The sequence below is a fragment of the Engystomops pustulosus genome, chromosome 1 (genome assembly GCF_040894005.1).
Source record: "Engystomops pustulosus chromosome 1, aEngPut4.maternal, whole genome shotgun sequence".
Taxonomy (NCBI): domain Eukaryota; kingdom Metazoa; phylum Chordata; class Amphibia; order Anura; family Leptodactylidae; genus Engystomops; species Engystomops pustulosus.
In genome coordinates, this window is record NC_092411.1 from 140,261,270 (window position 1) to 140,277,386 (window position 16,117).

Consider the following 16,117-nt stretch of genomic DNA (forward strand, 5'->3'; position numbering starts at 1 on the left):
GCAATCTACCTGTCATAATGGTGTCTCATCAGTGAAGAAAGAAGACTGCCCTGCAGAAAACTAAGGGTCTATTTCTTCACTTTTTTTATACTTACATTTACAAGATTTTCATAGGCAAACATGGGGATATTTCTCCCATTTTGTACACCTGTGTACAATATCGGGGTACAAGCCGTGACTAAGATGCAATTCCTGGTGTGATCAATTCCTCCTCTATGCCACTTGGGGAGGAGAGGAGCCAGGCCATGGATTAAGCCAGAATGGGGCGGGGACACCCCATTCATGTGCAGTGTATAGCACAATTGTACGCCAGGTAGGACCTGGTGTAGAATTTTTCAATGGTGCACGAGTCCAATGCTGATGTGTGTACTGCCAGCTCACAGCTTTTACCATTTGCATTGCAATGGTCAAACTGTAACAATGAAATTTTGTTGCAACTATAGATTGCAGTAGAGTAGATGTGGTGGTTAACCCTCTGCATAGTCAGTCCTTGAAGATGTGGGTTAGTATCTAGTATCTTTCTAGGAACCAGAAGGATTTTCTATATAGCTCTTATACTTGCGAAAACTCACCTAAAAAATGCATAGTTGGTCAAAAATATGTTAATAGATTACAGGGATCTATTGTTACCACTTAAAGCATCACCAAATCACAAATTCTTGTCATGTTTGCCTATTACATTTGTACATATAACAAAAAACAGGAGTGGCAGAGGCCCCCCCCCCCCCAAAAAAAAAACAAATTTATTAGTGGATTTCTTTTGATGCCCAGCCCCTTTGTGGAATTATGGGAAGTAAGGACAGAGAGAGGAAGAGTTTAGACCAAGTACACTTTTCTGCTGCTGAGAAAGATTTTTAACAGGAAACTTATAACATAAAAAATGCCATTATTGTTCGGGATGATATATTTTTTTAAAATATGGTTGAGGGGTCTCCAAAAATAAAAAAAGAACTCAAACTTACCTCTGCCTCCGCTCCCGTTCTCCTGCAGCAGCTTCCGTTTACATGCAGAGGCCAGCGATGTGTGTTTCTAGGCACACTCCTGTTACTGCACTGAAACTCAGCGTGGCTATACAAGCTGCTACGGGACAGCAGGAGTCTAGGCAGAGATACACATGACTTATTGTTTTATTTTAACAGACATAAATCACAGACAACTGCGTAAATGGAAAACACCTTGAACACCAGAGGCAGCCAATCGCTGGCTGGAAAAAATATGCCATATATTATTCATTATTATTTTACTCATAAGTTAAAATAATAGTCTTTGGTAAATATGTTACTTTCTAACAGAAAAACTAGCAATTGCAATAGTAAAATAATCCTTAAAAAAACTTCAGGCGAGTTTGACCATCGCATCTTCCTGGAACTTTCTCATAACTCAACTTTCTCTTCTTCTCTTGGGACAGCTGAGTGACAGTTCTTACTATTTTAAAAGAAATAATCTATTAGGTACAGTAATACACTTGTACATATATTGCAAATATTGTATATGTTGTGCATAAGGATAGTTCTATATTCAATAACCACCATACTAGAACTCCATCATGATAGAAGAAACTATCACAGATTACAATTTTGGGACCCTAGGGCCCACCAATAAACAGTACAGCTATGAATATAAAGGATTGTTCACATGCTGTATGCTGAATATCTATATGAAGCATAGGGAATGTACTCTGTCATGCACAACTCATAAAGGGCATGAGTTCTTGGTTACCCTGTGGTCTATTCCTAAACTGCTTCTACCTTACAGATCAATAGTTTTGACCTTTGGCTAAAGAGAGAAACTTAAAGGGGTTGGTCACGCGCGGCTATCTGCTCCATTACTCTGATGGAGCGACTAGGGTCCGACAGAGGTATGTGGGACCCCATCGGACCCCTCGTTTTCGTGATCTGTGGGGGTCTCATCACCACTGATCAGCAAGTTAGGCCCTATTGTGTGGATAGGGCCTAACTTGTGTTCGTGGGAAACCCCCTTTTAAGGAGTAAAAAGTTTCATACTCCATGATTCATTTTCCAAGTCTCAACCATCCAATGCAGCTTGTTTAAAGGAAACCTACCACCACAAATCTACCTATAAAGGTAGATGGGGTGGTAGGTGGATCAATGGGACGTGAGGATAGCCCTTTTAAGGGCTAATCCTCACATCCCTGCACTTTTTTGGTAACTTTTATTAAACTAGTATGCAAATTTTGTCATGCAGCTACTGGGGCGTGGAATAGCCGTATCTGAGGTTACACGAGGCGGCTACTCCACGCCCCGGTATCCTCTTTTCTCCTCTTACTCACTTTCTTCGGTGCGCAGCTCCTCGTAGCTGCACGCCCTTGTCCGACGATCCTGCCGTCTGCGCATGCGCAGAACAGCAGGCACGCTCCTGTGCAGCTCCGGCTTCGGAGCAGTGACCGCGCAGACGCGGGCCTGCTTTTCTGCGCAGGCAGCAGGATCGTCGGATGAGGGCGCGCAGCTACGAGGAGTAACCTACTCCACGGCCCAGTAGCCGCATAACAAAATTTGGATACTAGTTTAATAAAAGTTACCAAAAAAGTGCGGGGACGTGAGGATTAGCCCTTAAAAGGGCTATCCTTAAGGCCTATTGATCCAACTACTACCCGATCTACCTTTATAGATAGATTTGTGGTGGTAGGTTCCCTTTAATGCTTTGGTTACTATGTAATGTATAGCATTATGAAGAAATATATTAATTATCCAAGGGTTTACATTTTTGCCAGCTGCCTAAAGCTTTGGGGCCTGGATATTTTGCCCCTACTAAAGCTTAGGTTTAATGAGGGGTGACTTTGAAAGAATTGTACAGTAACACCACTTCCTTTTCTTAGAAGTTCATGCTATTATAAATACCATTTTTTATATCTGGAAACTTGTTTAGGGAATCACCCAGAGACATTTACTATGGCTGTCAATTTTAAACAAAAATCAGCTTTGTCATATTTATGAAGAAGTTGAGCTGTCGGTAAAACAGTTTTTGGTGTAAACTATAGTAAATACACAACAACACACAATTTACAGCATTTGACCACGTTTGATAAATTTCTCCACTGTACCTGCTGGCTTGTCTTCTGTTACCATGACACTACTCAGTGTTAATCTTCTCTTTTTAAATATTTCGCTGTGAGAATCTTTGGTTGTTCTTTTGCTACTAGCTGAGAACACCTGAACACCTGTCTCTTGTGTTTGCTTGAAAAGCTCCTTTTGGTTTACAGAAGCCAGTGACTGGGTCATTGCATCCTGAAATTCTCTCCTACAGTATGATGTATTTGTTGAACTCTGTTCATGTAACAAGTCTGCATAGAAACTTTTTTGGTTAATGGAAAAACGTGGCTCTTGTTCATTACTTCTGTGACCAGAGTTTGTGTGATGGGAAACCTCGTTAAATGAACTGTGTTCACTAGAGAAGAATGAGCTATGATAAATGTTGCCTTGTAGTCTTGCAGACTGGTTCAAGTGTTGTTCTGATCCACTTTCTGTCCATGTCCACTGTCTTAAAGTCTCTGTAAATGTGGCAAAAGTGTGAATGGCTGAAGCCACTGGTTGTTGTGATATATTATCAGTGAGTTTCCTTTTTTGGAATGGGGAAGGATTGGATTGGTCATGACATTTAGTAGAACTTGCTTCATTCAGGGAAACATCTGATTGATGCATCATCTTGGTGCAGATACATGGAACCTGATCTTTAGTGGATACTCCTTGCATGGTAGCAGTGCATTTCATAGTGGATGCTGTTTGAGAAGGTCTTTGTGTGGAGGTAGATAGCCTCAGATGATGGAGAGTGGTGGTATCTGTAAACATCTAAAAAGGAAACATTTGAAATAAAGTGATCATGAGGGGGATTTATGAAGCATTTGCATATCATGTTAAGCCCACCTCTATTCCATTCAGCACCTGACCATGATGCAGCTGGACAATTCTACACAGCTATAGCTAGTATGCCTACATGGGCAGGGCATGGCTCATTGCATGCCCATCCATGCCCACTTTCCCCAGGAATTGCGGTGCTGTCAAGGCGTGTGTTAGCACAAGCTTTGATAAATCATAGTTTCATAGTTTATACGGTTGAAAAAAGACACTTGTCCATCAAGTTCAACCAAGGAAGAGTAGGGATTGGATGAGGAAGGGATTTAGGGGAAACAATCCTATATAGCATAACAATCAATGTTATTTAGCTGTAAAAAGGCATCTAGACCCTTCTTGAAGCTATCCGCTGTCCCTGCTGTGACCAGCGCCTGAGGCAGGCTATTCCACAGATTGACCGTTCTCATAGTAAAAAAGCCCTGTCACCTCCGGTGATTAAACCTTGATTTCTCCAAACGGAGACAGTGCCCCCTCGTCTTTTGATTTGATTTAATCTGGAACAACTTACCACCATATTTTTTGTATGGACCATTCATATATTTATATAAATTAATCATGTCCCCTCGTAGTCGTCTCTTTTTCAGACGAAATAAATCTAGTTGTTTTAATCTTTCCTCATAACTAAGACCCTCCATACCCCTTATCAGTTTTGTGGCTCTACGTTGAACCCTCTCCAGCTCCAGGGCATCCTTTTTATGGACCGGTGCCCAGAACTGGACAGCATATTCCAGGTGTGGCCGAACCAGTGCCTTGTATAGTGGTAATATTACATCCCTATCACGAGAGTCCATTCCACTTTTGATACATGACATGATCCTACTAGCTTTAGAGGCAGCTGATTGACATTGCATGCTGTTATTCAATTTATGATCTACTAGTACCCCCAGGTCCTTCTCAACAAGGGACTCTCCCAGATTTACTCCCCCAAGGACATATTTTGCCTTTGGATTATTGGCCCCCAGGTGCATAACATTACATTTATCCACATTAAACCTCATTTGCCAAGTGGATGACCAAACATTCAGTTTGTCCAAGTCACCCTGCAGCCTATGAACATCCTCCATAGACTGTATTACACTACACAGTTTGGTGTCATCTGCAAAAATAGACACAGTGCTATTAATTCCTACCTCTATATCATTAATAAATATATTAAATAGTAGTGGGCCAAGCACAGAACCCTGAGGTACACCACTCATAACTGGTGACCATTCCGAGTAGGAATCATTGACCACAACTCTCTGGATACGATCCTTCAGCCAGTTTTCAATCCAATTGCAAATGAATCCCTTTATCCAATTCATGTGCATGGTTTTCCCATAGCAACCAGGATTTCCAGCTCCCAAAAAACTACAATTAGCAAGATGGAGGGGCGGAGCCTGCCTCCTGTCACCTCATAATAAGCCCCTGCTGACCAATGACACCACAGCTATCTATCTAGCAGTGGCGTAACTACCGCCGTAGCAGCCGTAGCAGCTGCTACGGGGCCCTTGAGGTTCAGGGGCCCGGGGATGCACGGACCCTGTGTGCAGTGCTTTGCCAAGTGGTCCGTGAATACACTGCTGGGTGCCTGGCAGATGTGTCCCCGGGCCCCTCCTCTCGGTCCCGGCTTCCGCCCACCTGTCTCCTGGCCCACCCACCTTTCATGGATCACTGACCTGAAACTCCCATTTGCCACCTCCCTGACCCGCCCGCCTGCGTCCCACCAGCCGCCTCCCACCTCCCTTACCTGTCCGCCGGCACACGTGACCGCGGCCCGCCTACCCCCTGCATAGCGGCACAGCTGGCCGATTACACACGGCACAGTTGACAACCACCTGACCACGCCCCCCATCCTCCCGCCCGGTGAACAGCCCCTCTTCCCCTCCCGCCCGGGAAACGAACCCCCCCCCTCGCGCCCCCCCCCTCCCGCCCCCCCGCTCAATATACTGTGTATATTGTGTATATATGTATATACTGTGTATATTGTGTATATATGTATATATGTGTATACTGTGTATATACTGTGTATATTGTGTATATTGTGTATATATGTGTATACTGTGTATATATGTATATACTGTGTATATATGTATATACTGTGTATATATGTATATACTGTGTATATTGTGTATATATGTATATACTATGTATATTGTGTGTATATATGTGTATACTGTGTATATATGTGTATACTGTGTATATATGTATATGCTGTGTATGCTGTGTATATTGTGTATATATGTATATTGTGTATATATGTATATTGTGTATATATGTATATACTGTGTATATTATGTATATACTGTGTATATTGTGTATATATGCATATATTGTGTATATATGTATATGCTGTGTATATATGTATATGCTGTGTATATATGTATATACTGTGTATATTGTGTATATATGTATATATGTGTATACTGTGTATATACTGTGTTTATTGTGTGTATATATGTGTATACTGTGTATATATGTATATACTGTGTATATATGTATATACTGTGTATATATGTATATACTGTGTATATTATGTATATACTGTGTATATATGTATATACTGTGTATATTGTGTATATATGTATATACTGTGTATATTGTGTATATATGTATATACTGTGTATATTGTGTATATATGTATATACTGTGTATATTGTGTATATATGTATATACTGTGTATATTGTGTATATATGTATATACTGTGTATATTGTGTGTATATATGTATATACTGTGTATATATGTATATGCTGTGTATACTGTGTATATATGTATATGCTGTGTATACTGTGTATATATGTATATGCTGTGTATATTGTGTATATATGTATATGCTGTGTATATTGTGTATATATGTATATTGTGTATATATGTATATACTGTGTATATTGTGTATATATGCATATATTGTGTATATTGTGTATATATGTATATGCTGTGTATATATGTATATGCTGTGTATATATGTATATGCTGTGTATATGCTGTGTATATTGTGTATATTGTGTATATATGTATATGCTGTGTATATATGTATATACTGTGTATATTGTGTATATATGCATATATTGTGTATATTGTGTATATATGTATATGCTGTGTATATATGTATATGCTGTGTATATATGTATATGCTGTGTATATTATGTATATATTGTGTATATTGTGTATATATGTATATGCTGTGTATATATGTATATGCTGTGTATATATGTATATGCTGTGTATATATGTATATACTGTGTATATTGTGTATATATGTATATTGTGTGTATATATGTGTATACTGTGTATATATGTATATACTGTGTATATATGTATATACTGTGTATATTATGTATATACTGTGTATATATGTATATACTGTGTATATTGTGTATATATGTATATACTGTGTATATTGTGTATATATGTATATACTGTGTATATTGTGTATATATGTATATACTGTGTATATTGTGTATATATGTATATACTATGTATATTGTGTGTATATATGTGTATACTGTGTATATATGTATATGCTGTGTATATTGTGTATATATGTATATGCTGTGTATATTGTGTATATATGTATATTGTGTATATATGTATATACTGTGTATATTGTGTATATATGCATATATTGTGTATATTGTGTATATATGTATATGCTGTGTATATATGTATATGCTGTGTATATACTGTGTATATTGTGTATATACTGTGTATATTGTGTATATACTGTGTATATTGTGTATATATGTATATACTGTGTATATTGTGTGAATATGTAAATACTGTGTATATTGTGTATATATGTATATACTGTGTATATTGTGTATATATGTATATACTGTGTATATATGTATATACTGTGTATATATGTATATGCTGTGTATATTGTGTATATATGTATATACTGTGTATATATGTATATACTGTGTATATATGTATATACTATGTATATTGTGTATATATGTGTATACTGTGTATATATGTGTATACTGTGTATATATGTATATGCTGTGTATATATGTATATGCTGTGTATATATGTATATGCTTTGTATATTGTGTATATATGTGTATACTGTGTATATATGTGTATACTGTGTATATATGTATATACTGTGTATATTGTGTATATATGTGTATATTGTGTATATATGTATATACTGTGTATATTGTGTATATATGTATATTGTGTATATATGTATATACTGTGTATATATGTATATACTATGTATATTGTGTATATATGTGTATACTGTGTATATATGTATATACTGTGTATATTGTGTATATATGTATATTGTGTATATATGTATATACTGTGTATATATGTATATACTGTGTATATTGTGTATACTATGTATATATGTGTATACTGTGTATATATGTATATATGTGTATTCTGTGTGTATATATGTGTATATTGTGTATATATGTATATTGTGTATACTGTGTATATATGTGTATATATGTATATACTGTGTATATTGTGTATATATGTATATTGTGTATATTGTGTGTATATATGTGTATACTGTGTTTTTGTATACACTGTGCTTATAGTATGTATGTATATGCTCTATATACTGAATATAGTATACGAGTGTAGAACTTTATGTGTATATAAGTATATTAAGGTGTGTATATATCAGTGTATAAATTTGTGTAATTGTATAAACATGTCTGTATAGGGGTACATTCACAAGAACATATGAGGGACGTATATCTGACTGCAAATTTGCTGCCGGATATACTTCCACCATAGGCTTCTATACGCCTGGGCTCGGTACAGTGAGCACAACGAGTACTCACTGTTTCGAGCTGTGGCCGCAACAGAGAGAGTGCGTGCTCTATCTATGGCCATAAGAACGACCATGTGGCTCTATTCTCTATGGAGAGGGGAGGGGTGAGCCGCTATCGCCTCTCCTCCTCTCCAGCGTGCCAGACTTGTGCCTGCCAGGCTATAGCCGGGCGGGCACACGTTTATGTGAATGCAGCCTACATATGTATATTTTTTTAAGGGGAAGGGGGGCCCCATGCAGAAATCTGCTATGGGGCCCAGCCTCTCCTAGTTACGCCACTGCTATCTAGTCTAATATCTATCATCTATCTCTCATATATCTATCTACGATCTATCTATGTATCTATGTATCTATCTATCTATCTATCTATCTCTATCTTCTATTTATCTCCTATCTAGCTATCTATCTAGCTATCTAAGTAACACTCCAGCACAGCACATGAGGACACAGCTTGCAGACTTGGAGATTGTCTCCTGCTACTTCCTTGTGTGAGGTGATGGTTGGAGGGGGGGCTGCAGTTTCTGTCTGTGTGGATTATTTGCTTATACACAAGTAGGGGAAGCTGAGGAGAGATAAGTGTAGTTGTTTGGTTACTACATTAGTGAGGGCTTCTCCCTGCACATGACTGCTGCAGCACTGAGACATGAGGTAATCAGCTGATTGGAGGGAGAGAGATGGGGGCGTGTCTCTCCCTCCCGTAGTCTCAGCTTCTTTATGAAGACGCAATGTCCATAGTAACAGACATATGAGAGATCACTGCCATCTAGAGGAAGTCTGCAGAATACAAGAGGAAGGAGCAAGATTCGGGTAACTAATCCAATTGCAAAAGGGCTTAAAATTACCTGCCCTACAACATATCAAAAGTTTTTTGAAATGACGGTTACACTTTAAATTCGGGAAATGGATAGATAAACCTGCAATTATCAACACCCTCTTCTCCGGTGGATGGATAGATGACCTTACAAAAGTCAATAAAGGATGGTGGTCAGTTCCCAGAGGTCTCCAAAGAGATGAATGTTTTCATTTTTGCACTTTTGTCTCCTAGAAAGTCTCATAATATCCCTTTATATTATACAAATATGTATGAGGTAAAAAATTCCATGATATGAGATGCAACGGCGTCCGACAGGGCTGCCCGCTCTCCCCTCTTTTATTTAATATTTTTATAGAGCCCTTTTCAGAAGCGATCAGATCGAATAAAGATATAAAAGGGATAAGCATAAGAAAGTCGGTATACGTAATAGTTCTCTATGCGGATGATATAATTCTCACGTGCGAAAACCCGGTCAACTCCCTTGCGGCTTTCAAAACGCTCGTTGAAAAATTCTCACAGGTATCTTATTATAAAATTAACGAAAAAAAAAAGCAAAGTAATGTTATTAAACGGAAGTCTAGCCATCGAAAGCGAGATTAGAGACTCATTTACATATGTATGGTCGGCAGATGGGTTCCAATATCTTGGCATACAGCTGGCAGGTACACCTAAAGGTATTGTTATAAAAAACTTAGCTGAACTAAATAATAAAATAAACAATATAATAAACTACCTACAAAAATGCCACCTGACGTGGCTAAATAAAATAGCAGCAGTTAAAAGAAATATAATTCCCATAATATTTTATTCTTTGAGATGTATTCCACTAATGTTCCCTAAGGGAGAAATCAGTAGGATGCAAAAGTATATTGATAGGTACATCTGGAAAGGGTGGCCCCCCGAGACTACCCAGAGATACACTTTTTGCTCCTAGATTTTTAGGGGGAACAGCCTATCCGAACTTGGAGCGATATTACGATGCCATATGTATAGAGCCAATAAAACTCTTCTGGGAAAATACAAAGCACAAAAAATGGATATCGATAGAAGAAGAGGTGCTAAGAAGAACTTCATTAAAAAGCCTGATAATTGGCGAGTGGCTGGGGTGGCGCATTAACCTGCCAATACTAGACTCCACAAAAGCAATGTTGAAGGCATGGCATTTTTATCATTCACAAAGAAAAGGGATGTCTCTGCGGAGGAAAGAGATCAGGCTAGATGCTCTAAGTTTATGCATCCCAGATCTGGGGGATACTTTAATTTCTTTTGACGAAGTTCTCCAAAAATATAATATCCCAAAGAGCGAATTTCTTAGTTATAAAAAAATAGAAGCGTTTTTAAAATCAGATATCATACGAGAAAAATTACATATAGACAACTCAAACTTGCCGAATTTTATAAAATAAAAAAGGGCAGAAAATAAAAATAAAGGAGGAATCTCAATAGCATATAGGGACATAATTACCACTAGTTATTCAAATAACAAACTAACCTATATGCTAAAATGGGAATCAGACATAGGGAAAATCTTCCCACTAAAAGTCTGGCTATCTTCACTAAACGAAGTACTAAAAAACCTATAGTGTCTCAATCACAGCGAAGGCTTTTATAAGACCATCTCTAGATGGCATCTATCCCCCAACAGGCTAGCAAATATTTATGATACTTATCCCAACTTATGCTGGAGAGGGTGCAGAGAACCAGCAGATCTTCTACATTTATTATGGAGCTGCCCACTTATTAAAAACTTATGGAGGCTGACAGCTAGTCTGTTCGGAGGGCTGTGTAAAAAGAAACTGCCCACTAAGCCTGAGCTGTTCCTCCTCAACATCTTGGAGGGAGACATTTTAATGACTAAGGAACATAGAGAAATTTTCTTCAGGCTATGTGCTATAGTCCTTACAGAAATCCTAAAAAAATGGAAAAGTAACTCCATACCTTCGATAGAAGATGTCATCCTAGGGATGAATAAATTAAAAGATTGTGAACTGTATATGTATAATGGAGACGTAATAGGAAAAAAGAAGCCACTAAAATGCTGGGAATTTTGGTCAAGACATCTGTGACGAGCCAGTTTTAAGTCTTAAACACCAGAGAAACACCTTATATATTCCTTATTCTTTTTTGGTATTGCAGTCTAAATGTATTGATCAACTTGCATGAAATATGTTTTTTCCTATGTGCTTTTTTTCTTTTTTTGTAAATGAAAATGAATAATAAAATTTAAAAAAGCCAAAAAAAATTTTTTCCATGAAATGAGATGCAAAGTTATGAATATCTCTTTTTACATATTGTTTACACTCATAATGGCATGCAAAAATTTTCCAGCTCAACTCCAGCAGGGCTACATGGTTGTAGGTTGGGGCAGGGGGACTCCAGGAAAACACAAGATGAATAACAAGAAGGTAGTAGGTTCCAGTACTCCAAGTAGCAGAAAATGGTTTAAAACGCATTTTATTCAAACCATTAAAAATGGATGCAATCACATTGCAGAAAAGTTCAAACCTTGTCAGCTTTTCCTTTATTTTTGGATGCGGGGACATCTATTTTTAATGGTTTGAATATAATAAGCTTTTATCTCTTTTTTTTTTAGTTTTTTTATTGCTTATTCACAACTTTAAGACATTAGATTTATTTTCTGAGCTATATTAGATGTAGTGCACATATATTTTCTAACCTTCAGAACTTTGGAGGGCACTTCTGGGAACAGTTGTTTAAGTTGCTCAAGGTTTGCAGAGAGTAACCATTGTAATGATGATCCTCTACTTAGCAGAAGCTGAGCCGCCATGGGATTGTTGCATGGGAATGAAAGTAACACTTTCTCTTCCTGGAAAATATTGTTGATATTACATTAGCTCATGTGCACCATCAATAACATTAAATGCAAGCTATTGGCATCTAGTTATCTTGCAGATTACGTTAATTATTGTAAAATACCTTATGCTGTATGGTCAGTACTCCCATTTCCCCTTTCTGGGTTTTATCATACAGTGGACATGTGAAATTTTATTATTCTGCTATTATTATGCTAGATATAATTACTCAACGATCCACGGTTCCCGTTTTGAACATAATGCTGATTAGATTTATGATTTACAGGCACAATTCACAGGTCACATATTAAATGTGCAGTAAATAGATATAATAAGGTCAGTATTTTAGCTATCACATGTGTACAACTATGGATGAATATAGAAATAATTGAGTGTGTGGGTTTAAAGTGTTATAGTAAAAGTAATATTCACATACTTTTTCTGATGCATTTATAATGGAGGTAAAATGTTTACAGAATTGCTCATATCACCGTATCAGATGCCAATTTTTCTTCTTCTTATTAATAAAATTATTGAAAGGCTGTACAAAATTAAAGCAGCAAATTGAGTGGTTGCTACTGAGATTGGGGTATAAATGTATTAAGAAATATGAAAGAATATTAAATTCACTGGTGCCCCATCCTGTACATATTCTTCCTAAATTCGCTGTTGGTCTTTACTCTCCAATCCATCTCATCACACAGGAATGCCAGCCACTAGCTAATCCTTGCAGCATTAGGGGCCATATGTTCCCCATAGACTGGCAATGTGCTGCCATGGCACCATACCGCTCCGTACACGGGGGAAAAGACAGGACAGGATCTTTCCCTGTGTTACAAGCCGTGTGCCGTGGATCACTATGGAGAGGGGAGGGTGCCATGGTGCCAGATGTATGCCCACCCGCATGTGGCCTTAGGCATCAGAAAAATGAGTTTCTTGTCTTTTTTTTTTTCCTTGTGTCCATATTCATATATCTAATCCATTAACAACTTGGCTCTTTTTTGGTTTTGTGTTTCCATTTTTTGCTCCCCACCTTCAAAAATCTCAAAATTTTGATGACATTTTCAATGCTACCATTTTGAGAACTTTTGGGCCATTTGATGACTTTTTATTGAATTTTTTTTAGATTTTGCAAAATGGCAAAAAAATATTTTCCATTATGGTTTTAAACGCAGGGAATAACAGTTATTATATTTTGATAGATCAGACATTTTGGGATGCAGCAATATCAAGCATGTTTATGATTTTTAATGTTCATTTACATTCATATTACTTCCATGGAAAGGGGGGTGATCTGATTGCTCCTACCATATATAGCCATACCAAAATATGGCAGTATATGGGGAATTTCCACATCATTTAATAATAATAATAGATGGATTAAAACTAAACAGTCTCAGATCATTGTAACCCCGATGACCTCACAAAGTCTTTGAAAGTTCCTAGGATTTACTTCTCAACAGGCAAGAGGAACACAATCTCAAATCAAATCAAATCTCAGATATAGGTTTGATAAAGGACTTGGAGTCACCTTTCCTTGTGATGGTCACTTCCACCTTGCTAACCATGCCTTCTTCACTAGGAAAGATGTTTGAGATAAGTCCCATGGGCCATTTGTTTCTTCCCACTTTCTGGTCCTTCAAGAGAACAAGATCTCCTGCCTGTAAATTAGGTTTGACACTTTGCCATTTTCTTCGCTCTTGGAGAAGGGTTAAGTACCAAATGCTTTTGCCAAATGTTGAACATGTTTGCACTGTTTGATATAAATTACCAGATGTAAGTTCTATAGGTGGAATAGGAACAGAGGCTAAAGCCTCTTGATGTATCCCACTGCGAAAATGCAGTGGCGCATCTATCATACACCCGCACTTGTGAATATCCCCCTATTTGTAACATGCAGACACTGCAGATTTATCTTTTGTTTTAACTATTCCGCCACCAATGTAAGTTTAGAGAAGTCCCTGAAGATTGTGAGCAGCATCTCTATACAAAACTGGTGTGCCATTACAAAGTGGGCAAAACCCTCTAGCAGCAGGTTGTCCAGATCCTTGAAACAGAAAACACTGAAACAATGAAATGGCCAGCCCACAGTCCCACAGATCTAAACACAAAAGAAAAAAATTTGCGACAAAGTTATGGCTAAGAAACTCACAACAGTCACAGGACTGTGGAAGAGACTGGAAGAAAAGTGGACCAAAATCACTCCATAGCATTGTGAGAGACTGGTGATGTCCTGTGGCTGCAGATCTGCTGAAGTCATTCAAAGCAAAGGCTTGTACAATTCCTGCCACTTTCTATGTGCTACTGACATTGCTGTTCTCCAAGTATGATAATCACACTTTTTTCAAAATACGTTGATCACTGTTCTAGTTGCATGGTGTGCCCCTTACAAAAAATCCTTCAAATGTTCATCAATGTAGATTAAATTATTTCTAAAAAAATCAAGTGATCATCAGTGTATATGTACAGTATACAGTACATGTACAGTATACAGTACACAGTACATGTATACTACCCAAAATAAAAGTAGTGATTTAATACTAACCTCAGAAATCTGAACAGAAATCCATGATCTGTCTAACCATTTGTATGGGTCACATTTACTTAACATAAGTGTCTTCTCTACAATTTGATGAATCAATGATGCAGTCTCATCTATCCCAGAAGAAATTAAAACCTGAGCAGAAACAAAGCTAAGATGTAACTATATTATCAATTCAGTTTTGTATGTGCAATCTGAAATAAAACTCCAAAATGGGATTCTTTCAATAGCACAAGCGATAATAATACAAGTCTGCAATACTTTACTGAAACAAAAATGTTCAATTTCAACAAAAATCTCATTTTTTACCATCCCATTTCCTTGCAGTGTATCTGAACGCTTTTCTTAAGTTTAACTCTGGAATATATTTCACTTGATGATGCAGTTCTCTAAGAACTAAAGTATATCCAGTGACTGTTGCCACGGGACCCTCACCAATCTTGAGAACTTAGGTCTACTGACCCGCTTCCAGACGCCTTTTTGAACGGAGAGTTCACTGTGCATGCACAATAACTCTGCATTTTTTTTGAGCTGTGATAATAGACGAGTCTTTTTGCTTATTGGTGCTGTCCAGGCAAAGACCCCTTTTAATAATTAGAAACAACAAGAACTTATCAATCTGCTGTCCCTTTAAGTAAAGGTGTGGAAACTTACGTAGACACACTGCCGAGTGCAAGAAGAATGGGGGGAAAATAGGAGAAACAATGTGTAGTACTGTGTTTATTATTACAAATAATGTTTGAATTGAAACAGGATACCACAGGATCTTCAAGTTAAAAACTGTTTCTGTTCCAGCAATGGATTAGGACATATCACATGGTGGCATTTATTCTAAACCCACCTGGCTCCCTAATGTAAAGTATAAAGTGCCTAAAACCTTTTTCTAAGAAAACCAGAAAACTGTAAAATAACACCAGTACCTTTATGTCCACATCTTCAGATTTTGAAGTAAAGGGGATTATAGCAGAATAAATTAAAGAAACACCATGGAGTATTTCACCTGAAAGACTGTACCTGAAATTGTAAGAACATAATGTGTAAAGTAATACAACTCTTTTCCTAAATACACTGAAATCCCTTCCTTTACGATATCTTAAGCATAGTTTAGTTCCTGTCAGGAAAATCCACTCCACACATGAACAGCCCAGGGGGTGCACAACACACTGCTCTACTCAAGACGTGACTGCAAAGAGCCACTTTGCTCATCTTTACAGTCACACTTCAATACCATTATTGCTGTCACCACCCATGCACTGTAAAGCCTTAAAGCATTTTCCTCTGGCATTAGGTGAAATCATTGGAA

At 37.5% G+C, this 16,117-nt stretch overlaps 1 protein-coding gene across 1 annotated transcript in view; it reads right to left on the reverse strand.

The window, feature by feature from the left end:
* Nucleotides 1-1,154: 1,154 nt before the first annotated feature.
* Nucleotides 1,155-16,117, reverse strand: part of SHOC1 (shortage in chiasmata 1) — a 123,345-nt gene continuing 108,382 nt past the window's right edge. The window contains exons 24-28 of the mRNA XM_072154740.1: nucleotides 15,735-15,828; nucleotides 14,818-14,949; nucleotides 12,137-12,286; nucleotides 3,062-3,806; nucleotides 1,155-1,425 (exon numbers count right to left, since the gene is read on the reverse strand). Coding sequence (XP_072010841.1) covers nucleotides 1,325-1,425; nucleotides 3,062-3,806; nucleotides 12,137-12,286; nucleotides 14,818-14,949; nucleotides 15,735-15,828 — 1,222 coding nt within the window. The 3' untranslated portion in view covers nucleotides 1,155-1,324. The remainder of the gene's footprint in view (nucleotides 1,426-3,061; nucleotides 3,807-12,136; nucleotides 12,287-14,817; nucleotides 14,950-15,734; nucleotides 15,829-16,117) is intronic.